We start from the raw sequence: 26131 nt of genomic DNA, 5'->3' as shown, positions 1-26131 counted from the left end.
GATTAACTCAAAAACTATTTTCTTCCTATTTTCACATTATTATTAACAAATTCACATCAAAAATGAAACAATTAGTGGAAACAACACTCCAGAAGTGCGGCAAACCGCGGACACGTGTTTCTGGCTATTGGCCTCATCAGCGCGGTGCAGCCAAGTGTAAAGATTGGCAACACTTGTTTGCCGAAAGCAGGAAACAACACATATGCACGGAAGCAACAACAGGAGCCAACCACACATTTGTGGTTCCAGTTAGAAGACCTAGAATTCCCAGGCTACATCTAACATGACCACGTAGGCAGCTATAGCTATAGCTACCTCTGTATATATATATATATATATATATATATATATATATATATATATATATATATATATATATATATATATATACAGAGTACAGAGCACTTATCTGTGCTCTGTACCCCATGCTATTCATTATCTACACTCGCAAATTTCAAATTGCTATCAAATTTGGCAAATGTTTTTTGAATGAGAAACCAATCAACATTTGCAATTACATGTCCATAATAAGCTTGTTAACAAAAACGATAAATCATCGTTTTTGTAATCAGTAATTATTCACAGTAATTATTCAATTAGTGAAAGCCATTATTATTCTATTTATCATCGGATACAACATTCATCTTGGATTTTAATGAAGGACCCAAGAAAAATTCATCAAATCATTCCATTTGTCATTGTAGTGAATTAGATCTACTTGCAAAACATACCTTTCAAGGTGAAATTCGAAATAGAAGATTGATTATCATCTCTTTTTTCTATTTATGAAAATAAGTCTTTTGGTGAATCATTTGATTAGCTGTGAATACATGATTCTTGAACTTGGATGCAAAAGCACAGTAATATCAGGTATTTTGCGACAAAAGCTGGTTATAACCCATTATCATTATTATTATTTCCTAAAGCTCTGACACTATAATGATCACTTTCAAACCGTGTGGTATGAGACCATCGGATCGAGAAGAAGACGCAGTGAGTCGAAAATAACAGCCTTCTACTGCCTTTGGCAGGCCAAGATTTCTGCCGTAATGCGGTGAGCCGATTTGATCTTGAGGTTCAAGAGTGGGGCAGGCACCAAACCATTATTATTATCACTGAAATTCCGAAATTACTCATCATTTATCTATTTACAAACAAAACGTACCGGTTAAGTTCAATTTTCAATTTCGAAACGTCCATTCTTCTCAAGGATATTTCTCATCAGTAGTCTCATTATTAGTTGAGGCATGTTAATTGATGATTGTACAGTGTGAACGTGAAAAGTCTTGAACTCTCTCAACTATTGAACGTGACAGGAAATTGGGATTGAACGAAATTCAAGTAAAAAGGCATAATTTTTACTATTTTTGATGAGAAAAACAATAGCGTTGAATCACTGGTCATCTAGAGGCCACTACCACCTTTTTTTTAAATGAAAATGGACTGATGATTTCTCTTTTGACAGATATATCAATTATTTTTTATCCAAAATTGGTTCATTTGTGAAAATCGAATCGGCCGTTACTGAGTAATTGGTTATTAATTGATAAATTTGAAGAACCTGCAAACAAAAGATAAAAATAATTCCAAGAAAGGATGTATTAAAAAGCTCACATTCCAAGGAGCCTGTCATAATGAGGAGGTACCTCATCTTGCTGAAACGTCACTTGAGTTGAAAACTCATATGGGTTCATCAATTATCCAAAACAGAAGATACGCAGTAAACCTTAGAATGGCCCCCTAGATCACCTGATTTGACGCCACTAGATTTTTATGAGATTTTTTGCGTGAGATACAAAGTGTACCTTACACAATTGCAGTTCGTTTCAAAACTTGTGGAAAGAAAAAGATATACTTGCAATGAAATTACCTCAAGAACATTTTTCCAAAATGTAAAAAAAATGATTTGTCAGGAAATAGAGGGTAAACATTATGAACACTTATTGGAATAAACTACAGTGAGTTTTGATTGATTTTCTTTCCTTGAAATTATGATTTTTATCGTTTGTTTGCAGGTGTAAAAGGTGTCACTATTTCTCGGGTTTGAAGGCCGTCGGTTTTTGGAATGTATTCTTGACGTTTCGCTGGGGCGAGTGACAGTAATACCCAGTCATCTCCGATAGGTATTGCGACTGCGTAAAGCGTAAAGCCAGTACCGTATCCATGTTGATGCTTTACGCAATTCACCTGATTGCATACAGCGTTTTTATGTTGACGCTTTACGCAATTTAACTAATTCAGGTACAGGTATTAGAACACCAAAATACCTGAGTCAACATAAATATCCTTCACGCAGGCATAATACCCAGTCGTCGGAGATAAACTCAAGATGAATGTCATCACAGATGACTGGGTATTATGACTGCGTAAAGCGTATTTATGTTGACTCAGGTAGTTTGAGGTGGTGATATCTGTACCTGGATTATGTCAATTGTGTAAAGCGTCTACATAAATACGCTGTGGGTATCACGACTGCGTAAAGCGTCGTATTCATGTTGACCTGAGTCAACATGAATACCTGTACCTGAATTAGGTAAAGCGTATTTATGTTGACGCTTTATACAATCTACCTATTTCAGGTACAGTGACTCAAGAACCCTTTCAATTGAAAAAGTGAGTGAGATATCTTGACGCATTGAGAAGTTAAGATGAGAAAACTTTTCACATTCATACTGTATGAATGGTTAGCAACAACACAAATATCGATACATAAAAATGACATCGAAAAACAATCAGTAGCGGCGCCAAGCATGGATTATATGGGATGGCCTACCATCCAAGTGTCTTTGATAGGTGTTTAGGTTTTGTTTGACCATGCCAGTTTGCATCATAATCATTCCGACATCTGTAAAAAAGTCAGAAAAAAAAACAAAATTGTTGTCGTGTAGCTGAAAAAATAGTCGTGTGTGACTTCAAAAAATATAAAAACAAAATACGGTGTGAAAGCTGTGGGGAGGGAGGTCAAAAAAATAAAATGAGGAGTAGAAGCACATTTTTCGAAAATATACTTACAAAGGTATTTGTACATCAGTATTTTTGAAAAAGTATCCTAACCATGCATGAAATGTGCAAAAGGGTACAGAATGTGTGTCAATTTACATTCCGTCTCACAGGCAATGTTTGCAGCCCAATACTTTTTATACCGGTTGCCTTGCAGATTTTTAAGGACTCCAAAGATAGCAAACAGAATAGTTCTCAGCCAGAAGCACCCATTTGTTTTGTCTAGTAGGCCTCTTAGTAATCCTTCGAAGTTTTGATTTTATTCCACACTTTACAGCATAAGGGTTGTATCTTATACAGGCTGATTCACGGTGGATGGCACATTAGACGTTTCTGGTGAACCAGACAACGGATCACTTTGAAAATTTAATGGAGGGCATATTCGGACATTCTCTAGCCAACTATAATATTTTCGACAATGCGGTGTTGCCGCTTCTATTAGAAAGCAGTAGCAACTTTGATTTTTCAAATGGAACACTCTATATATAATATTATTTTTGGAATCTCCAACAATTGCCCGACAACTTTTCTTGATATTTCCCTATACCTATCTGTTACCGTTTTCGAAATAAAAATTAATTTCAATTGTCAGCCTAATCTCCGTTACTTCAATACAGGGTGGTAAAAAAATACAGTTTTTTCGTTTGCTTGAAAAAGTTGCTGAAATTTGATTATTTTAAATGGAACACCCTGTATATTATTAAAAATTCGGAAACCTGCTGAAATTTGCTTTCTTTCTATGTATATCATACCTATACCTAACTAGTCAAGTTTCGGACTTATGAACATTTATTTGTGAAAATGACCCTTCAGAATGGTATTTCCATTCGGTATTTGGTAAGCAGGCCATGATTACTATTTGACAGTAGCGTTGTGACATTCTCCTAATAATATCGACATTTTCGTCACTTCAGAAGTTGCAAATACCTTCAAAACGATGGAACAAAACTATTCAAACGAAGTTCTTATGAATTTGTTTATTATTTTTGGACAGTGTGACAAAATTATCAGCAGAACATGTAGAAAGTTCAATGAAATGTATCCGAATCTACCGCCAATGAACCTCAAGAAATTTATACGAATTCAGAACAATTTCAATGCATTTGGATCAACTTTAAAAGCACCAAGAAACTTGCCTCGACCCGTAACTTTCGAAGACAACCAGATTAATGTCTCAGCATATTTTCACGCATTTCCCGAGTCATCGATAAGAAGTGCTGAAGAAGATTTGGGTATAAAATATTCATCGGTTCAAAGAATCTTGCGAAGACATAAAATGCATGATTATAAATTCACCAAAATTCAAGCAATGAAGCCTCAAGATCCTCAACAGAGAGTAGAATTTTGTGAAATGTTGTTGACACGCATTCAAGAAGATCCACTTTTTTTAAATAAAATTATTTGGACTGATGAATCGAAATTTTTGAGAGAAGGGATTTTCAATAGAAAAAATCGTCATTATTGGTCCAGTGAAAATCCTCACGTCACAAAAGAAGCCGGATTTCAAGAAAAATTTAGTTTTAATGTCTTCTGCATGTTGATGGACAACAAATTGAGGTACGTGATATACGAGGAGTCATTAACATCCAGAAGCTACCTGAATATTTTGGAGAATACTGTAGACAGTTTCGTGGATAATCTGCCACTCGAAGATTATCGAAACTGTTGGTACCAACTAGACGGAGCTCCTGCACATTGCACAAGAGAAGTGAGCGCAGAACTGGATAGACTATTTGACGATCGGTGGATGAGGCGCTTGGGACCATGGAATTGGCCAGCGAGATCACCCGATCTTAATCCATTAGATTTTTATTTGTGGGGAATGTTTAAAGAAAAAGTTTACAAAATACCCGTGCGTTCGAGAGATGAATTGTTAGAAAGGATTGCCCAAACATTTGAAGATTTGGATCCCAATGAAATCAGATCTGCCACCACGAAAGCATTTTAAAGTGCTTGGAAGTGAACGGCCAGCGATTCGAACATATTTTGAAATATTCCACATGATTGTTTTACTTTTTTATAATTATTCATATCAATATTTCCAATTTCAAGTTTCTTGGTGCTTTTTTAAAGTTTATCCAAACATATTGAAATTGTTCTGAATTCGTATAAATTTCTTGAGGTTCATTGGCGGTAGATTCGGATACATTTCATTGAACTTTCTACATGTTCTGCTGATAATTTTGTCACACTGTCCAAAAATAATAAACAAATTCATAAGAACTTCGTTTGAATAGTTTTGTTCCATCGTTTTGAAGGTATTTGCAACTTCTGAAGTGACGAAAATGTCGATATTATTAGGAGAATGTCACAACGCTACTGTCAAATAGTAATCATGGCCTGCTTACCAAATACCGAATGGAAATACCATTCTGAAGGGACATTTTCACAAATAAATGTTCATAAGTCCGAAACTTGACTAGTTAGGTATAGGTATGATATACATAGAAAGAAAGCAAATTTCAGCAGCTTTCCGAATTTTTAATAATATACAGGGTGTTCCATTCAAAATAATCAAATTTCAACAACTTTTTCAAGCAAACGAAAAAACTGTATTTTTTCACCACCCTGTATTGAAGTAACGGAGATTAGACTGACGTGTGGGAAGTGTCCAAGTATCACCTAACTCCAAACCAAATTTCGATATCATAGTACTTCTTAACTAAAAGATATCGGCATTTTTAGAAGTCATGATTTTTGAAGAAAAAAATTGAAATTAATTTTTATTTCGAAAACGGTAACAGATAGGTATAGGGAAATATCGAGAAAAGTTGTCGGGCAATTGTTGGAGATTCCAAAAATAATATTATATACAGAGTGTTCCATTTGAAAAATCAAAGTTGCTACTGCTTTCTAATAGAAGCGGCAACACCGCATTGTCGAAAATATTTTAGTTGGCTAGAGAATGTCCGAATATGCCCTCCATTGAATTTTCAAAGTGATCCGTTGTCTGGTTCACCAGAAACGTCTAATGTGCCATCCACCGTGAATCAGCCTGTATATCTTATAGTTATGCAACTGGGGCAGGAGGACAATGTTGGACTTCAATTTTATTCTGGGATAGAACTCAAGTACCTCAGAGTATGCTTGAGGGCGAAATTCCCACAATGGTCTAGGTTGTCAGCCATGACTACTTTAATGAAACTGAACATCTACCATCCAAAACCATTAGGCAAGCCATGAAATCTAATTTCAACTTTTCTGCCAGTCAAACATTAGTGCTACCATTTTCTCAAGTCTCTGGAGCTGCAGAAGCTTATTTATCATTTTTTTCATATCCTCCAAACAACACTGTTTCATTCAGGTGACCTCTGAATGAACAATGCCCAGAGAAAAGCTTTTCAATCATTCCGAGCCGGATTATGGTTTGTTGTATCAGCTCTTCAGCTTTGTGTCTCAGATAATCATGAAGATTTAGCGGTATATGTTTCGGGCAGTATTCCCTGTCTGCTAGTTTTTCCAGTTCTTCAGGACATTATCAGTTCCGAAGTAGCAATTGGAGTCTACAATCACTCCATTTGTTACAGGCTTCAAATTATTATCCCATGCACATTATATAGAAGTGAACGCTCTTTCTCGTTGTATCTTGGTGTTTATATCAATTCAGTTGTAAGTTTCATCTTTTCTAAATAACAAGAAAGCACAACTTCTAAATAGTTGACTCAGATCGAAGCCAGTTTTTTTTATTTTTGCCATACTGAGCAGATGTTTGCATCTTTGGAATCCCCGACAACACAGCAAGTGAGTTGAAGGCAAAGGAATCTACATGAATCGTAAACTGATTTTAGTCAAATATACTACGAATATCAATGGCAAATGCTAAGATCAAGTGAGATATTAAAAATTTTCGAGTGTGTGGATATAATGCAAAGGTAGTAAAAAGTAACACTGAAATCTCCATAGCAAAACAGTAACTAGGAAAAGAGAACAGAGTTGATCCTCAGTTCAGGCAAGATCTAAACAGATCTATAATCAAATCAATCTGCATTTCAATTACCTATATCGTGGGACCAGTTACGGTGAGAGACTGCCACTAAAAGTCATCATAAAAGTTTACAATTGGGAAAACACGTGTTGGGAAGTTTTGTATATCATTCGGAATTATGTATCAATAAAAATAATTCACTTTTGGGGCAAGGATTATTGAAATACCAATACTTTCTTCAGATGGCAACCTTTATAAAGTTTATATAGAAAATGAACTATGATAATTGCAACATTTTTCAAACTGATGAGAACATCGAAAAAACATGGCAAAATGCGAAATAATCACACCAGATTCTGTTGCTTTTTTGTTGGAATATGTCTTTTCTATTTAGTTAAAAATATGCTGTACCAATTTGTAGATCAACTGGACTAGCATTTTTCATCACAAGAGTAGATTCAAAAATGTTTCTGGTTGTTGTTTTTTTATCATTAGTTTGTTGCTTCAACAAAGTTTTGTGTCTCACTTTACCAAAGAAAAATAGAGAACAATTCCACCAGAATTCTATTCTGTCTGAAAAGAAGAAGTGAACAAGAACTCCGTTCTTTGAATGAAAGAATTTTCATCGAGCTGACATCTTCTTTCATCAGCTCATTTTTCTTTCACAAACCGAACAAGAAGAATTTTTAAAGGCAAAGAATTATCAAAACGGAAACATATTGTGCCAAAAACAAGAGAAAGCAACAAATTCTGTTGGAAGAAATATTTGAACTTGTTCAAAATTATTTCCAAATGCTGACTTTTGAAAAATTGTATTAATCCACATCACCCACATTGAAAAAGGATTTTTTCTATTCTGTTTTGATTTCGCCCCAATTTATAACTTCTTATTTGCAGGAGAGGAGATTTTTTTAATGCAAAGTCAACCCAGGATTGATGAAATGAATAAACCTGAATTGAATAAGATACAAAGTTTCTCAATAATACTAAATATTTTTTGATAAAGTTCCACTTCTTCTCAAACCATGTGCTGCCAGTATTGGTATTTCTAGAAACCAAAAACCCAGATAGTTACAAATAAAACAGAAACTATCAGAAAACCATCACCTGAGAATATCAAGTGCAGGTTTAAAAGAATAATCGGAAATCACAAGGTTTTTCAAAAAGAGTTTTGTCCCAGAAATAAAAAAAGATGATCAGATACTCACAATTTTTGCATTTACATTTCTTGATCAGTGTTTCGTCTTTGATATCTTCATGGCAGGCCTTGCAGTAAAACCAAGCTCTGAAACGATAATAATAAAATATGTTTAAAGGTGATTGACAACGTTTCATGATGAATTTCACTAGTTCGGACTTCCATTGTCTACTATATGAAATGATTTGAAATCCCTGAAACAACTAAAAAAGGAGAATTGAAAATGAATAGCTGAAAATAACAATTATATTAACCAAAATAAACCTGAAATGAAATAATAGTGAAATAAAATACAAGTAAAAATAGAACAATTGAATAAATAAAAAAAGGAAAATAAAAATGAAAATGGAGAGATTCCAAGTCACGTTAGTTCACGACGTTTCGATTGTTAGTATCTACAATCGTCTTCGGGTGATGACTGGACTGATTCCTCCGAGAGATGACTATTTATAGGTAGTTCGAGTACTTTCACTTATCCCCGCTTTCCATTTTCCGCTTCACGGGTTCCGTGGGAGATGACCGTTTTAGCGGGAGTTGGCCATTTTTCGCTTATCCTTCTTCTTATCCTCTCCGATAATCCTCTGATGTAGGGAAGTGCAAGCACTGGTTGCGACGGCTTCTCTTCCTTTCGAGGCTCCTGCTGTCTTCTAGCCAAAGTCTTTTCTACCATCGCTTTGGAGTAGCCATTCCGTTGAAGATCATTTTTGACGATGTCTAGTTCCTTCTCGAGACCTTCCTTCGTATTACAGAGCCCAAAAGCACGGTCTAATAGAGTCTTGATGATTCCTCTTTTAGTCGATTGATGGTGGTTAGATTCGTGGTTCAGATACTGTCCCGTATGAGTGGGTTTTCGGTATACAGATGTTTCCCACTTAGTGTCGGTCCTCTTCACCAAAACGTCTAAAAATGGCAATTCGTTGTGGATTTCCTTCTCCATTTTGAAATTGATGGAAGGTCTCACGCTGTTGATGTCTTTCAGGAAAGCGTCTAGTTCAGTATTCTCATGGTTCCGTATTATGAAGGTGTCGTCAACATATCTCAACCAGACTCGAGGTTTCTTGTGGGCTTCTTCAATTGCCAGAGTTTCAAACCACTCCATATATATGTTGGCTATGACTGGTGAAAGTGGCGATCCCATTGACAGTCCCTCATCTTGTGTAAAGAATTCGTCCTTCAGTTGGAAATAACAGTTCCGTACACAGCGTCCTAGTAATTCCATGATTACTTCTATAGGTAGATTCGTTCTCTCTCTCAGGTTCCCGTCTTCGGATAGCTTTCTTCGACCGGAACGTTGGTGTAAAGGCTTTCCACGTCGAAACTAATTAGTTGATCTTCCTGTGTGACCTCAATTGACCCTAGTAGTTCGACGAAATGCCTTGAATTCTTCACAAAAGACGATTTTTTTCTTGTAATGGTTGTATTATTATTTTCATTTTCCTTTTTTCATTTCTTCATTTTTATTTATTCAATTGTTCTATTTTTACTTGTATTTTATTTCACTATTATTTCATTTCAGGTTCATAATTGTTATTTTCAGCTATTCATTTTCAATTCTCCTTTTTTAGTTGTTTCAGGGATTTCAAATAATTTTTCATATAGTAGACAATGGAAGTCCGAACTAGTGAAATTCAATAATAAAATATATTTGGTACTTTTTTTTGAAGGTGGTTGACAATGTTTCACAGTGATTTTCAATAGTTCGGATTCCAAGTATCTAATGTGATATGATTTGAAATCTCTGAAATAACCAATGAAAATTAAAATTAAAAAAAAATGCTGAAAATAACAATTCTATTAGGCAAAGTAACCCAGAAAAGAAATTACAAAAAAATAAAAAATTCAGCAAAAAATTTAAAATGGAACGATTGAATGAAATAAAAATTAAAATTCAGAGGTTTCAAGCCAAATTTCTTCACGACGTTTCGATCGTTAGTATCCCAAATCGTTTCAGGTGATGACTGGAACACTGAACCAGTGTTCCTACCTTGATGTTATTTTGATGGGTCCAAACATGCTCCGCTATTCCTTAGCTGGTTTCCCCTTGCTGTGTGTGGTTTTTGTGCTCGTCAATGCGAACTTTCATAGGATTCTCAGTTTCGCCGATGTAACATTTACCGCACTAGCAGGTTTCTCTTCCTTGTGAGGCTCTTGCTGTCTTCCTGTGAAAATCTGTTTCACCATCACTTTGAAGTAACCATTCCGTTGAAGATCTTTTTGATGATGCCTAGTTCCTTCTCGAGACCTTCCTTGGTATTATAGAGGCCGAAAGCACGGTTTACTAGGGTCTTGATGATTCTTCTTTTGGTGGATTGATGGTGGTTGGATTCGTGGTTCAGATACTGTCCCGTGTGAGGAGCTTTTCGGAATACAGATGTTTCCCATTAGTGTCGGTCTTCTTCACCAATAAGTCTGAGAATAGCAACTCGTCGACTCCCTCCAAACGGCCATCTCCTGCTAAACCGGTGAAGCAGAGAGAGGGGGTAGGTGAAAGCACTCGAATGACATATAAATAGTCACCTCTCGGAGAACTAAGTCCAGTCATTACCCGGAGACGACTGTGGATACGAACAATTGAAATTTTATTCCATTTTAATTGCTTAATTTTATTTCTTTTCAGGGTTTTTATGCTTAATATAATCTGTAAAATACTTAATCAAATTAAAAACGAATTCAAACAAATTTCGCCTTTAATGACTTTTCTTGACAGTTCTTATTTTTTCTCTCATCTGTCTAATTCTCAAACAACCTATGATATTTATCAAACAACTTATACATAGTGATGAACAATTAACTGATATAAAAAAATACAAATAAAATAAGTAACATTCTCCACCCCCAAGCAGACTTTGCAAGGTGAGTATATCAACTCTTGACTGGAAGAATACACACTTTGGTGACAGGTCTCACATATGTTCCATGCTTATTCTTAATTCGAACAACTCTGATGACTCCGTCTTTACCGGGAAACGTTTCTTCTATTTTTCCTATGATCCACTGATTCCTAGGTGCCTTCTCGTCCACAATCAAAACTATGTCGCCAATTCTAATAGGATTAGTTTTGTCATGCCATTTTCGTCTCTGAAGAAGTGTTGGTCTATATTCAATTACCCATCGTTTCCAGTACGTATCTGCCAATGCTTGTGCAATTCTCCATTGCTTTCTGCTAGAAAGCTCCACATTGCCGAATGATCTGACATCACCTGGTCGCAGTAGCAGAAAATGGTTCGGAGTGATAGCTTCTGGCTCGTTTGGATCGACTGATATGTGTGTCAAGGGCCTTGAATTAATAATATATTCAATTTCACTCATCAAGGTTACCAAAACCTCTTCTTTTGGATTGATGGACTTCAAACTGATCTTCAGAGCTGTTTTAATAGATCTTATCATCCTTTCCCAGATTCCACCCATGTGTGGAGCTCCGGGAGGGTTAAATTTCCAAATTATATTTTTAGATGCGACTTCTTCTGAAATCTTTTTCTGGTCTAAGGTTTGGAACCATTTCTTAAGTTCACGTTCTGCTCCGACAAAATTCGTCCCGTTATCTGTTATTATCTCCTTTGGTTGACCTCTTCTACACATAAAACGTCGGATAGCAAGTATAGCAGAACTTGTGTCCAAAGATGCCGCGAGTTCAATATGGATTGCACGGAGGGTGAGACAGGTAAAGAGTACGCCGTATCGTTTTTCTACTCTTCTTCCTATTGCAACAGTCATGGGACCAAAAAAGTCAATTCCAACGTATGAAAACGGGAAAGAAAATGCTCCTAACCGCTCGGGAGGCAACAAACCCATTTCTGGAGAAAGAGGTTTACAATTTCGATTTCTACATTCTTGGCAATTTCTGAAGATCTTCTTTACAGCTACTCGTATATTTATAATCCAATATTTGGAACGAAGATTGTTGACCACTGTCTCCAAACCTATGTGTTTAGATTCTTGATGATACTTATCTATGAGGAGCTCTGTGAATTTGTGCTTTGGATCCAACAGAATAGGGTTTCGCGATTCAAATGGTATATCCAACTCTTTCGTATCTGGAATCCTACCGCCCAGACGTAATATAAAATATTCGTCCAAGAAGGCAGATAATTTATATAAGCGACTAGACTTTGGTAGAAATAGCTTTCTTTTCAAAATGGAAATTTCTTCTCCAAACGTTTCTTCCTGACACTTTCTGATCCATAACTTCATGGAATCTTCGATTTCATCTGCACTCAAAATTAAGTCGGTCGGCCTAGACAGTTTTGTAATCTTGACCACTTTTTTGAAATGTAGAATCCAAGCAGTTGATCGAATGAGTCGATTAAATTTCGAGAATCTGCATATATTGGGGAAGTCCATCGGAAGAACTAGACTATCATTAACATCTAAGAGTAGTATCAGATTGTCTTCATTGGAGCAACGTGGTTCTTCCGGCCAATCAGTTTCAGGCAATTTTAGAAAATGTGGTCCAGAAAACCACTCACCTCCTGGCAACAAATCGATATCTTTCCTTTCTTTCGTCGCTCGATCTGCAACATTCAATTCAGATGGTAACCAATGCCATTGCGACAAATCAGAGTCTTCGTGAATTTCTCCAAGTCGACAAGCTACGAAAATCGGGAATCTTCTTGATTCAGACCTGATTTGATGGATAACAACCATTGAGTCAGTCCAGAAGTGAACTTTATCAATTTCATATTCCAGTTCCTTCCTTATAGATTTTGCCATTCTACATGCAAGCACTGCTCCTTGTAATTCCAATTTTGGGATGGTTTGTTGATTCATTGGAGCAACTTTGAATTTTGCTGCTAGAAATGAAATGTGGACTTCGTCATTTTCAACCATCCTCAAAAAGGCGACTGCTGCATATGCCTTATCACTTGCATCGGAAAATAAATGCAAATCAACTTTGTTGATTAACGTAGAATTAGGAAAGTAATATCTATTGATAGTGACAGGAGTATAATATTTCAATTGAGTCAACCATTTCAGCCAGGTGTAGAAAAGTTCTTCTGTTATAGCTTGATCCCAATCAATATGACTTCTCCATATATTCTGAATCAGAATTCTAGCATTTATCATGAGAGGAGCAAGAAAACCAAGCGGGTCAAATACTGACATAACCGTGCGCAGTACTTCCCTTTTTGTTGGTACTTTCTCTCCATGGCAGATTTCATCAGGGATTTTTTTCAGGTCCAATATAAATACAAAATCGTCAGTCGTAGGAGACCAGGATATGCCCAGAACTCTTTCTAACATTTTTGAGTCCAGTTTCACATCTACTTGAGAATTAGCACGGAAGTTCTCTGGAATCGACTGCATTACTTCATTTGAATTACTTATCCACTTCACCATATCAAAATTTGCCTCTTTATGAACAACAATAACATTTCGAATTCTATCGATAGCTTCATCTATCGTATGGCAAGAGTCCAAGTAATCGTCGACGTAATGTTGTTTCTCCATTGCACGGACAATCCCTGGATATTTATCTTCAAACGACGCTGCATTTTTGTTTTTTACAAACTGTGCTGCAGACGGGGACGATATTGCACCAAAAATCATCGCCTTCATTTCGTAAACATCTGGACTTTGGTTTCTCTCCATACCTCGCCATAAAAATAATTGTGCACATCTGTCTTCCTCGATAATTGAAACTCTATGAAACATATCTCTGATATCACCTCCAAAAGCAATTCTTCCTTGTCTGAATCGCCACAAGACAGATATCAAAGATGGAACGTAGTCAGGACCTTGGCAAAGGAAATCGTTAAGACTCACACCTTGAGATTTTGCCGCAGCGTCAAAAACCAGGCGAATCTTTCCAGGTTTGTTGATATTCGCAACCCCAAAGTGTGGAAGATACCAGTTGTTTTTATTATTCTGAACTTCAGATGGATGTAACTTCCTGGCGTATCCTTTTTGAAGATACTCAGTAATCTTTGCAGTATACTCTTCAGCAAATTTGGCATCCTTGTCCATTTTTCGTTCCATACAATACAGACGATTCAGGGCATTAGTTTTACTGGGCGGTAGAGTAAGGTCGTCACGTTTCCATAGGTGCCCTATTTCGTAATGATTACCGACTTTCTTCAGAGTCTTTTCCATGATCTCCACAGCCCTTTTATCTTCGATTGATTTGATAACATTGTCTGGTATTTTTACACCAAAAGCTTCAAGACGAAAAGTACCTTTCACCATTTCATGCAGTTTGTCATCATTCAAATGTCTGCAACAAAGAGTTACATGGGAAAGATAGGTTTCAGTTTCACTGGTAGGACCATGCACTGTCCATCCTAATTTACATTGAGACATAATGGGCTGATGCAGTTGTGGTTGGATGACATTTCTTGGTACTATGAGGCCACAATTATCCTGACCGATCAACAGCTCCGGTTTAGCATTTCTTATTGATGCCAATAGATCACGGTCTAAATGAGGATATTTTTCGTTCAAGTTATCAACATCTATTTCTTGAGATGGAAGTCGCAAATTCTGCACGGTTCTGACTTGTTTCAGCGCGAAGAATTTTTGTAGGTTTCTAGAAGCAGCGATATCTAAAGAAACCATTCGTGAATGATCTTCGTGGTGAGTTATTTCATTAGTCCATTGGAAACAGAGTGGAACAACCGGTCCTGGAAGTCGTAATCTGCGAGCTAAGTCTTCCTCAATCATGGTACAGGTTGATCCTTCGTCAAAGAGTGCGTAAGTCGGAATATCCCCAGCTGGTCCTCTAAGAATCACAGGTGCGATTCGTAGTAGTACAGTTTTTGTTTCATTTCCTGAAGATTTACTATGGAAACTAGCACATAAATTGGCTTGACTCACAAGATTGTTTGGGCTTTGCGATTCATTTTGTGGTTGTTGATTACTCACAATATTATTTAGGCTCTGCAGTTCATTTTGTGATTGTTCATTGCGTGAAATATGAAGTAGAGAATGATGTCTACCTCTACAACCATCCTTACCACACCTCGATTTCGAAAAACACTTAGTCGACATATGCCCAAATTTGAGGCAGAGGAAACATAATTTGAGGTTGAGAACATTCTTTCGTCTTTCATTCACTGATAATTCAGAGAATTTCGTACATTTTGATAATACGTGGTCAAGATTTTTACAAAAAATGCACTCACTAGTTTTATTCTCCAAAAAACTATCTCTTTTTGAAATCATGACAGTTTCCCTTCTGATAGAATTTTTAGATAGACTATTTCTTTGAAAAGGATTACTAAAAGCGGCCATCGAGTTGAGCTCTTCTTCAAACCATTCAGAAAAATCTTCTAATGATGTTTGTATTCCTTTCAAATCACGTTGATGCTTGAATTTTCCCCATGAAAACTTTTGCATAGTAGGAAGCTTTTCTATCAAATTTGTTAACAAATCTGGATTGTAGAGATACAGATGAGAATTGACGTTTTTCATTGTGGTTACCATGTTATTTACAACATTAGAAAAATAAATCCATGACTCCCACTTGTCTTCTTTAATGTTACCAGCTTTTTTCGCCTTTTCTATCAGCGACAAAATTATCCACTCCGGTCTACCAAAATTCATTTCTAGCATCTTGATAATTTTGGAGACGTTTCTCGGGGAAATGAGAAGAGCTTTGACAGTTTCTCTTGCTTTGCCCTTCAATGCCCGGTTCAAACGGATCAAATTGTCTTCATCAGATAACTCAAGCTGATCTGTAGATCTTCTAAACTCATTGATGAAAATAGGCCAATCAGACAAATCGCCAGAAAATTCCGTGAGATTCTTCAATTTTTGTTGTAAAAGAACTTTATTCGTGGCATTCGCATTTTGTGCATATTGTTTGACAATATCTAAAAGCACCTGGTTATTCTCTCCACCCCCAACAAAACTTGAAACATTGACATTAGGGGAAGATAAAATATCAAACGATTCTGGTTGATTGTGATCCTTGTGAATACACTGTCTTGACTCTGTTACCCAATTATCGATAACATTTGGATTTGCATAAAAATGTTCGGAATAGGTTGGAAATTCCTCTTTTTCGTTCACCGAACTATTGGTTTCACTTTTATCGGCAATTTTTCTTCGTATTTCAGCTTCTTTTCGTAAAAACTGACGTTCTAGCTCTAAGGCTTTTAGCTTTTCCTTAGATTCTTCTTCAGTAAGTTCCCTCTCTCTTCTTATCAGCTCCATTTCCATATGTAGTCGATTTATACTTGAATTGTGAGAAGGAACGGAATTTTCTTTCAAAATTTTCACAGAACCAACACTGTTTATCCCTGGTGGAGCAGAAAATGAGCTCTTGCGAAGTTCACTTGTAGGAAATTTCCCCTGGCGAGAATCTTTACTAGATGTGACTTTTCTTGCAGAATTTGTGTGGTTACTTGGAACTGGTTGAATTTTACCCGTAACCACACTTGAATCAAATACTACATTTGACATATCTATAAATCTCGAAGGTGGAACTCCTTTGTTGGGCCTCTCACTCCGTCGGACATTTTTGACGTGTGATGGTTCATTTGCTTCATTGTATTGTTCCATAGCGGTTCAATAATTACTCGAAGGACCAATGTAAAATACTTAATCAAATTAAAAACGAATTCAAACAAATTTCGCCTTTAATGACTTTTCTTGACAGTTCTTATTTTTTCTCTCATCTGTCTAATTCTCAAACAACCTATGATATTTATCAAACAACTTATACATAGTGATGAACAATTAACTGATATAAAAAAATACAAATAAAATAAGTAACATAATCGTTATTTTCAGCTATTCTTTTTAATACAAATCGACCAATGTAGTTATATTGACATACAGTAATGTAAATTGTTTTATGGTAACTGTTCAACTTCTATTATCAATCACAGACATATGTGTAACTTGAAAGAGTATAAGAAGACAAAAAGGCATTTAAGTATCAAAATGTTATACCCTTTTGTATCTGCTGTGGCTACTTACCGTTTCACTTCATCTGCAGATTGAGCTATGAAAAATCCTTGGGTGTTAGCTACAATTTTAGCTCCTCTTGGATTTATCGATATCTTAGTATCCACGCCTTCCGTACCTTTAACTTCAATTGCTAGAAGAAGTAGTTTCAACTTCGTGAAGCAGAGCCTAAAGGGAAAACTCAGTTAGTATAGATGGAAAGTTGCGATTTTTGTTCTAACATGCATGCAAAAACTAGCCAAAAGTCAAACGTACCTAATGTTACTATGAATCAATCTATTTGAACTATTATTATCTAACGTGCATAAAAATACGACAATTGTTCGGTACACGTGTGGCTATGGAGTTTTGAATATTTCAGTATTACTGGAAATTTATATAACTGGCAATCCAAATAATTGCTTATGGAAAAGCTTTGATGAAACTGGAGACATAACAGAGGAAAAAGGTGTCTCAGGTTTTTATAAAATTGGTTTAGCAGTTGGTGAATGATGGAAAATGATAATGCTAAAACTAAATTGAGATGCCGTAGTGCCTGTAAGTGGTTTTTGCATATTATTGGTGAAGCTACAGGGTGCTACATCAACTGTATTTTTCACTAGCGAGTCTAGTCTAGAATGCTTGGCCTAACAGATATTTTTGAAAAACTTTGTGTTTTATTTTTGGGTGATCAGTATTCCAGAATGTTGGGCTTTGAAAAGAAATAAAGTAGGTTTGTCGTGTGGTATTTACTGAAGAGAAATATACTAAAATATCATTTTGACAAAAAATCAGTTTGGTGAAAGTACATGAAATAAATGGTTTCTCATAGTGTTTACACATTTCCGGTTTGTGGGGAAATGAATGATGTTACTATTGAAAACCAGTGAACATAATTTGACAAAGATGATATTATCAAAAATGTATCTACGAGTACACATCTATCAAGTACCATACAAACAATAATGGGTTATTATCATGCATGTAGGTTCCAGACTACAGACTAATTTCAGTGTTCATTTGGAAAAAGGTTGTGTTACTATGCTACTTCCATACACATTCTGTAGAGATGCGTTTCTAATAAGTTTCAGTTTTCATCTACACTCTGTGTGGCAGCCCACCGGTCAACTTCTAATTTGACTTCTAGAAAATTCATTCCAAAACCACCTACCAATATTTGCGGCGTGTTTATTAGTTTCAGAGTACCTACCATGCTTCTCCTCTCAATATTGTCTTAGTTTTCTTCAGTATTTTGCCCAAAAATTGTAGTTGTTAACCAAAACATTATCAGTCGTCATTTGGATGAAACACAAGCAATGTTTCTTGAAGTATGGTTTCTTTTTTGCATAGACATCTCAAAACAACCACATAAAACTCTAAAAACTGCTTTCTCAGTTTGTTGGACAGACAAAGCTAACGCTTTGTCTTCAACTGCGGTAAAGTTAATCGAAAGTGATTAGATAACGGACGCAGCACTAGAAATCTTCTAAACCAGGTGACTTTTCCAAAAAGGGGCTACTTTTCACCATGATTTCAGGAAGCAGAGTAGTCCCAGATACTCTGAGGGTATATTATTCAGCAGATACGGTACTAATTAGGAAAATGGTGCCTCGAAAAATGAAGACCGATGGATAGGAATAGAAAATATGTCAAAGTTGTGTAGCATTTTGGAAGGTAGTGTTCGGCAGTCAAGCTTAACAGTATCGAAAGTATTCGACATATCCAATGGGGTGAGAGATACCACTTCTTGGTTTTTTAGGGCCTTAAGAAAATCGTCTGTCATAGAACATTGGTGAAATTCATTCACAACCTCTACAATCTTCTGAATCGAGCCCAATAAATACGTAAATTTCGAAGCACCAAAGAAAAAAGTTTAATTGCCCAATTAATAATGAGAATTTCTTTCTGAAGGTTTGGAGAGAGCTCCATGTATACTATTTAAGAATGAGAAAAAGAATGAAAAAGAGGGCAGCAAAATCACTAGTGAAATGGAGGTTTTGACCATGCCATAAAGCACGTTTCGGACGTATTAAACCTCATTACTGACTCATCATTCAAAATTTCTTTTCAAAACTTTGCATTCAATTATCTCTGTATTTGATCTAAATAACCACATGCTCTTTGTTCTCATAGTATTATTGAATAACGAAGTTACCAACCGCCTGAACTCAAAGTCGAATTTCTCCCAATTTGCAGGGCAGTGTTGTTCCTGCTTGAGAACGAATTGTAACAGATTATGTCGAAAAAAGTAACATTTGTCAAGGAAACTGTAAATTTTAAATGAGTCGCGCCCGAAGCGCACGTTTTCGCGCCGAGATGTTGGCAACACTCGCTGATTTATCTTCAAAAGTGACAGCTGACATATTAAAAGTGACAGGAGGCTTCAATTGTCGGTTTTGATACGTCAACTGTCAGTTTTGATACGTCACTTGTCAGCTTTGACGCTTGAACTGTTAGTTGGAAGTGTCTGTCAAAATGTAGCAAAACGGGTAATGTCAGAACTAGATAATTTTACCAGGAACAACACTGTTTTAGGGCGCTGTGTACTAATAAGTGATCAGTTGGTGCTCGATGTGTATGCAGACCTTTTGAGAGCTACTCATAACCTTCACGTAACTTTTGAAGTGGTACTATGAAACTAATAACCACGCGAGTAGGTGAGGTGGTCAAATCGCACATTGTGTTCTTGTTCAAACAAGTTCGTGGTTTGTGTTTGTGTGTCTTGTGGAAGTTAGCTTACTCGCTGGCCTGGATGAACGTCATGCCCGTGAAAGACGGGGACAAAGTCTCTGTATACATCTCGCAGCCTGTGCCTTGCAGATAATCATTCTGCCACACTTGGGTGTCAGGGGACTGAAAACCATAATACCGATATACTGGCTTTCGAAGAAGTAAGAAGTGAATTGAGGTAATTTGTCTGAATTCATTGCGCCCTCTGTCGTTTTATTTCTGTACTATTTACTACTAATATACGCTTATGAAATTTCATTGTTGGAACATTCTGAGGGATTGTCAACAAATGTTAACAACTCTCGTGAAGCGATGATTTCATTCAGAATCTGACTCTAAAGATGGTTATTTCGGTGACAGATAATTTTTTTCGGAAAATACATCTTCATACAAAAAAATGTGGGAATCTTTCAAAAATTAATCTCCTGAAAATATAGCCCTTTCAATTTTGACAAAGATTTTTTTCATTCTGTGAAAATATTTGAAATGTGAGAATAAGGGTTCATCATAAAAAAATGTTCCACGAGTTTCTATTCGCAGCGTAGTTACTGTCTAATTTCGTGGCTGAAAGCCATTATTTGAACTACATGGCATTTGTCCCTCTATTATAATTTAATTGCAACCGACTGAAGCTAAAGTCACATTTTGAGTTTTTCAGCAGAATAATCCTTTAGAAGTGAATTCCCAAAATATTATATTTTTTAACGGTTTGGACTTTTGAGTATATACAATTGATCGCTTCAAAAAGACTTCACTAACTTTTTTCGAAAGCTTCTGATAAATCCTCTTCTATATTCTCTGTTTCACTATCACTGTCTTCATTTATATCAATAGTGGATTTATTTCCACTATTAATATGGAAGTGTCCAATTTCCTTTTTTCAACTAAAATTACTTTTTTAATCCTTTTCTGAGGAGTTTTGTCACAGCAGCTTACGTTATGGGCGGAAGTGTTATTCTTTATGATTTCAGTTGTAGGAATCTCATTGCTTTTGTAACAGTCGTATGTTATTTTTTTCAATGATTTTATTAGATAAATATCTGAAGGTGTTGGTATTCCTGTATCACATCGCGTCTTGCGTTCATAAGGTTTGTTTTTAACTATTTTACGTACAGTTGAGAAAGGAATTTCGGTCAAATCTGATGTTACTTGTGTTAGTTTGTTTCCCTCGAAACCAAACTTGAGATTCTTATATACATTGAAACATACTTTCTGTGTTTCAATATTCAAATGCATCCGAATCTTATTCACTTGTATCTCTTTTTCGCATTGTTCACTATCGCTATTAGAATCACTTCACTGGAAAAAGTCTGCGGTTTTATCACACTCGTTATCACTATTAGTACTTGTCCAAGGACGCCACATTTAAAACAGATAACAGAAAGTTTAAGTAATTATAACTGAATCAATATTGAATTTCAACACTCAAATCACGTTCAGTTCCTGAACTGAACACGACGGCAATAACCATCGCCGCATTCCCGATTTCTATTAGTCACCGTCGTCTCTATACCCTTTTCTCGGCGAAGTTCATTAAGTTGGATACTGTTTTTATAATAAGAACTGTCCTGCTCCTCAAAATAGCCATTAACTGTTGACATAACTTCTTCATCATTGGAAAATCCCCACATTTAATTTTTTGTATAAAGATGTATGAAAATACTATACAGTGTTTTTCATTCACAAACATATAATAGTAATAAATTGAAAAAGGCACAAAGAAGTGAGACGTATTGAACAAAACTCATTCAAGAATTTTTTATCAACCTTCCTTGGGTGTGTTCGCCTTCCACAGATTTTCCCGAAGACGAAAATATTATCTTTCGAAACTGTATAACTCCTCAGTTACTTATGAATAAAACATTTTTCTTTGTGACAAATACTTTGAATTTGCGCAGTAACTTATCAGGGTAGACCAAAAAGTTAGCCTTTTCTACACGTGTATAAATTCCTCCGGTACAATTCTCATATTTTCCAGATTGTGGAAAATATTTCCTCACAAAAAAATGACTTTTGTTCAACCGCTCAAGGACTAGGGGCAAGTAGAAAATTTCTCTTTGGACCTTTTATCTCAATGGACTCAGCATCGAAGTAGTGAATGTTACAAAACAAACGTGAGGAAGTTGGGTGAAATTTGTTTGTCCCGTTGAAAATGATGGTCAAAAGTTTGAAATCAGTAGAACAACGATAAACATCAACAGCAGATAACACGAAAAGCTTGCGAAAATAATAATGAAAAAAACTGAGCATTCATTCATGAAGAGTATGGTTAATATTTAATTTCATAGTTAGTTACACAGTGGAAAATTATAGGAAACATAACCGTGCTAAGTGAAACACTATGATTTGTAAAAATGTTGATTCACAAGTTTGTTGTATAATCCCCTCTCTTCAAAGAGTTGTATAGTTCACCATTCCTGGCATCAGAAAACAATTACTCACAATTACTCCCCTGGCTAATACCACAAAGGGCGTTGGATTATATCCGACCTACTGTGTAGGTATATCCGAGACTGGCATGAAGGTTTAAAGTTAATTTCTTTAGATTTGTTTACTGCCAGTCTTGAAGCATAACTCACTGACTAATAAGAAAGTCACTATATTTCATTGATTTTTACCGTGAATATTTTTGTTAGTTTTCAGGAAGCTTTGGGAAGCTTCTTATGTCTTAGAAAGTGCAAACAAAAAATTTCTGAAGAAAATACATCATTTTAGGAGGTGGTAGATTATCCATCAGGACGTTTTTTTACATAAAGTAGAACTTGGCACATCTAGCTGTGTCTCTGAATATTGGATGCGCAGTAGATCAACCGGAGAAGTGGACGGGAGGTCATTAACATGGAGGAACTCGTGTAGCGTACATCCCGTTAGTACAGTAGGAGAAGAAACTACTATGTGTAGTGAACTGTGAGTCATTTGTTGTCTTTGAAAATGCTACCGAACATTAAACTGAAAGAAAAGGTTCTCAGTGGACAAAACAGAGAAATTGAGCTGAAGCAACAGCAGATGGAATGAAAATTACTCTTGAGAAAGTAAGAAGTATTAGTGATAATAAGTGAAATTGTAACTTTCAAGGTTCAAGAACGAACGGTTGATGCCACAGGCGTTTGCTTGCGAACTGTATTGGAGAGTCTGAAAAAACCTGTCAGTAAAGAGCAAAGTCTGATCATTATACATGCTAGTGGTAAAAATGGGCTTGTGCCTGATGCTTACATTAGATGGGAATCAAATTGTGATACAGGTGACTATCACAACAAGATGCATTTCGATGATTATAAGAAATGGCGTTGTGGTGATCGATAATGCACCATAACATAATAAAAAAATCGACAAAATGCCAACGATATCGACCAAAAAAGCCGACAGGCTAACATGGTCATCAGAGAGTAATATTCCAATTGCTCTCACAAACAACATTCAGCCAAAATTCAAGCGGTATGTAAATAGATCAGTTTTCTCTAGCAGCAAATCACAACGTTGTACGATTACCGCCATATCACCCGGATTAGAATCCAATTGGATTTGTTCGGGCTGAACAGAAAGATTACGTGGTGAATAAAAATGTGACTATATTTTTCAACAGTTTCCTTTAGAGCAATGGAAATCTCGATGTGAACCACCAATGGAATTTGAGAACGATTTCATGTCAAATGAACCCATGATAGATATCATGGTGGATGATCTGATTATTGTTTCATATGATGAGGATAGCGACACTATTTTTTCAAAGACAAACACAAGCACTACAGGTATATTCTCAAGGCCCTGTGAGAACGGTTCCTGAGCAGGGATAGCGATTCATGTTGGATTTGAATCGCAGGAAAAACCTCAGGAAGTTTCTTCCACATAAGTGCAGTTCTCCAAATGAAAGATAAGCTCTAAGTGTACTGAATTGAACCTCGAAGCGATGAGCAGCCAAATCTCCAATGTATCAACAATACGCATTGTATAGTCTTTAGGCAACCAGTCTTCGAAAATATATGAATTGTATCTATGTATATAGTGGTTTATTTTTATCAATATTGCGTCATCTCTAATGAAAATATATGTATCTATTATCCACAACTATATGTCACCCATTATGTTTCAATAATTTTACCCCTGCACAAAATAAGAGTTGGAGCTCCCGTGTCTCATGGGCACAGCTAGATTTGCCAAGCTGAACTTGATACTCTAATACTTCTGATGATTTCCTCTTTCACAAAAACGTGTTTTTATCAGAGGTTCTGCAAGGTACCATGTGTACTTGTAAAACAAAAAATCTTGACCGCAGAATTTGCTTATTTCTTCACCCATACTATTACCAAAAACCAAACCAAAGTTTCATCACTATTTTAGTTGAATTCTGATTATGATTATCCCATCTACCTAGATGAATTTAGAGTCCTTTCCTTGGAATTTTTGAAATGAAATCTCTGATTGAGATGAGATAGATGCTCGTTGGTATTATCTAGACAATAATGTTTGGGTATACTCCACACCAGACGTTTTTAGTGAGCATCATTCCCTGAATCTGGCACCTATCATTTGAGAAACTTACTGAAAAATAGTGATAGCTCCTAAGTAATGGCATTTTAGTCATACACGATTCAAAGATTGATTAGTTACGTTTATTTAGTTGTGGCGGATATTTTGACTGACATCCAAGCTCATAGGCATATTTGACTTTTTTTTTGAAGGATCGAATCAACATTGGCGATCATACTGATGCGATAATTTTCCAGAAGTTGAAAGATATCGTTCAGAATAATCCAGAGAACATGTAGCACAATTACCTACTTTCGAAGTTCTCAAAAACAATCCACCAAACGTGTAGCTCTTACAACATCAATAGAACCGAAATATCTGGTCGCCTGGACCAGATATTTTTCTCGAGAGAATTTATCTTGTTGAAGCTGGAATGATTCTGCAACCGTGTTAGGAATCACACGTTAAAAGGTAAGACCTCGTTAGTCCTTAGGTCGCACAAGTTTCGCAACTTCTGAGAGTTGTCGTTCGTATAGGGGCGGCAGCTGATTAACGGAAAAAGAGATTTTAAACAGATTTCAAACATTCAGAGACAACTTTATAACTTCCTAGACATTACTACTTCATCATATCAGCAATGGACTAGTAATGACACTTCGGAAGATCACAATGTCAAAAGCCAAATTGTCAAAAATACAAATTAATTGGCGCTCTGGGACGACTTCATTGATTGCAGTGGCGCATTTGCTTTTTCAGCTGCAGGAAAACCCGAAAAAACCTGCAGCACCTGCTGGTGCTGCGGGTTTTCTGCAGCTGAAAAAGATTTGCAGCAGGTGCTGCAGATCTTGATCTGCCAATGTCCTCACTCTCATAAAACAAAATGTAGGGTGTCTCCAGAGGCTCCAATAGATTCAATACATCGCCAGAACACGACTATCGTGCTTGACACGACTATCGTCAAACTTAAACCAGTCCGTTTCGTTTTTGACCAAGGCGTAATAACGACCGAATTCAACGTCAGATTTATAGCCCCAGTGCACCACACTGTAATGGTCAATCTAGTAAAAGTTCATTTATCTAAATATAGTTATGATATTTGGCAATTATAGTGTAATAATTTTCAATTGAAGGTAACTCATATGCAAATTGAACTGAGAGCTAACGGCAACAATGTTTTTGACATTTTTATTCTCTATGCATCGACATTGTAAATAATTGAAAAGTAAGATGGTTCCATGAAATTTGCCCCCCCTAACAAGATAGCTTCTGCATATCGATAGGATGTACGAGCGAATAGGTGAACCAGTTCATTAAATAAATACTTTGAAACATCGGAAAACCGAGCAACACTTCGCAGGTCTATTGTTAAAGTAATCAATGTTTGTCTTATACAATTGCAGCTTGATTTTTCTTTGATGATTCCTAACCTCATTATCTATCCAATTATCAGTGTTACTATCTTCATTCGGTCTTCACCGAGTCATCGGTGAATCAACAAGATGAATTTGACTGAAAAGAAGGTTGATGCCGTAGAATTTGGTAGGTGCTTGCATATAAGAGCATTTTCATTGCAGTTGTTGATGATCAACATGTGTGTTTGAGTTTTCTGTTGTTGCAGAAGTCGATTCAGCAGTAGGTACTGAATCTGATATCAGCTGCTTTTTCCATGGATGGTAGAAGACTCCTGATGGTTGTCAAATATTCTCTGCAGATTGAGGCCCTCCTATCTATCAGTCCCCACCGGAAGATTCGATTGCGGGCCAATTTTATCTTGAGAGAATTTCGACCCTAAATACTCCATCCTAAGTTTTTAAGGGCCTTGCGCACCTTTGGAACCAAAAAACATGCACACCGACCAAGCGTTAGCTCCTGCAATTACTCTTTCTTTTTTCTCTTGTAGGAGTTTGTGGAAGATATTCAAAAGT

General features: G+C 36.3%; 1 protein-coding gene across 1 annotated transcript in view; it reads right to left on the bottom strand.

Annotated features, from left to right (window-relative positions):
• The window catches only part of slo (calcium-activated potassium channel slo), a 113189-nt gene that overhangs the window by 20113 nt on the left and 66945 nt on the right, over positions 1–26131 (bottom strand). The window contains exons 13-15 of the mRNA XM_074185009.1: positions 17043–17198; positions 8134–8210; positions 2774–2845 (exon numbers count right to left, since the gene is read on the bottom strand). Coding sequence (XP_074041110.1) covers positions 2774–2845; positions 8134–8210; positions 17043–17198 — 305 coding nt within the window. The remainder of the gene's footprint in view (positions 1–2773; positions 2846–8133; positions 8211–17042; positions 17199–26131) is intronic.

This window comes from Leptinotarsa decemlineata, unplaced genomic scaffold, assembly GCF_025532065.1.
Source record: "Leptinotarsa decemlineata unplaced genomic scaffold, Ldec_3_MD MMD2_tig00026361_RagTag_RagTag, whole genome shotgun sequence".
Classification (NCBI taxonomy): Eukaryota; Metazoa; Arthropoda; class Insecta; order Coleoptera; family Chrysomelidae; genus Leptinotarsa; species Leptinotarsa decemlineata.
Note: the sequence above shows the minus strand (reverse complement) of the source record. Positions and strands in the feature narration are given on the sequence as shown.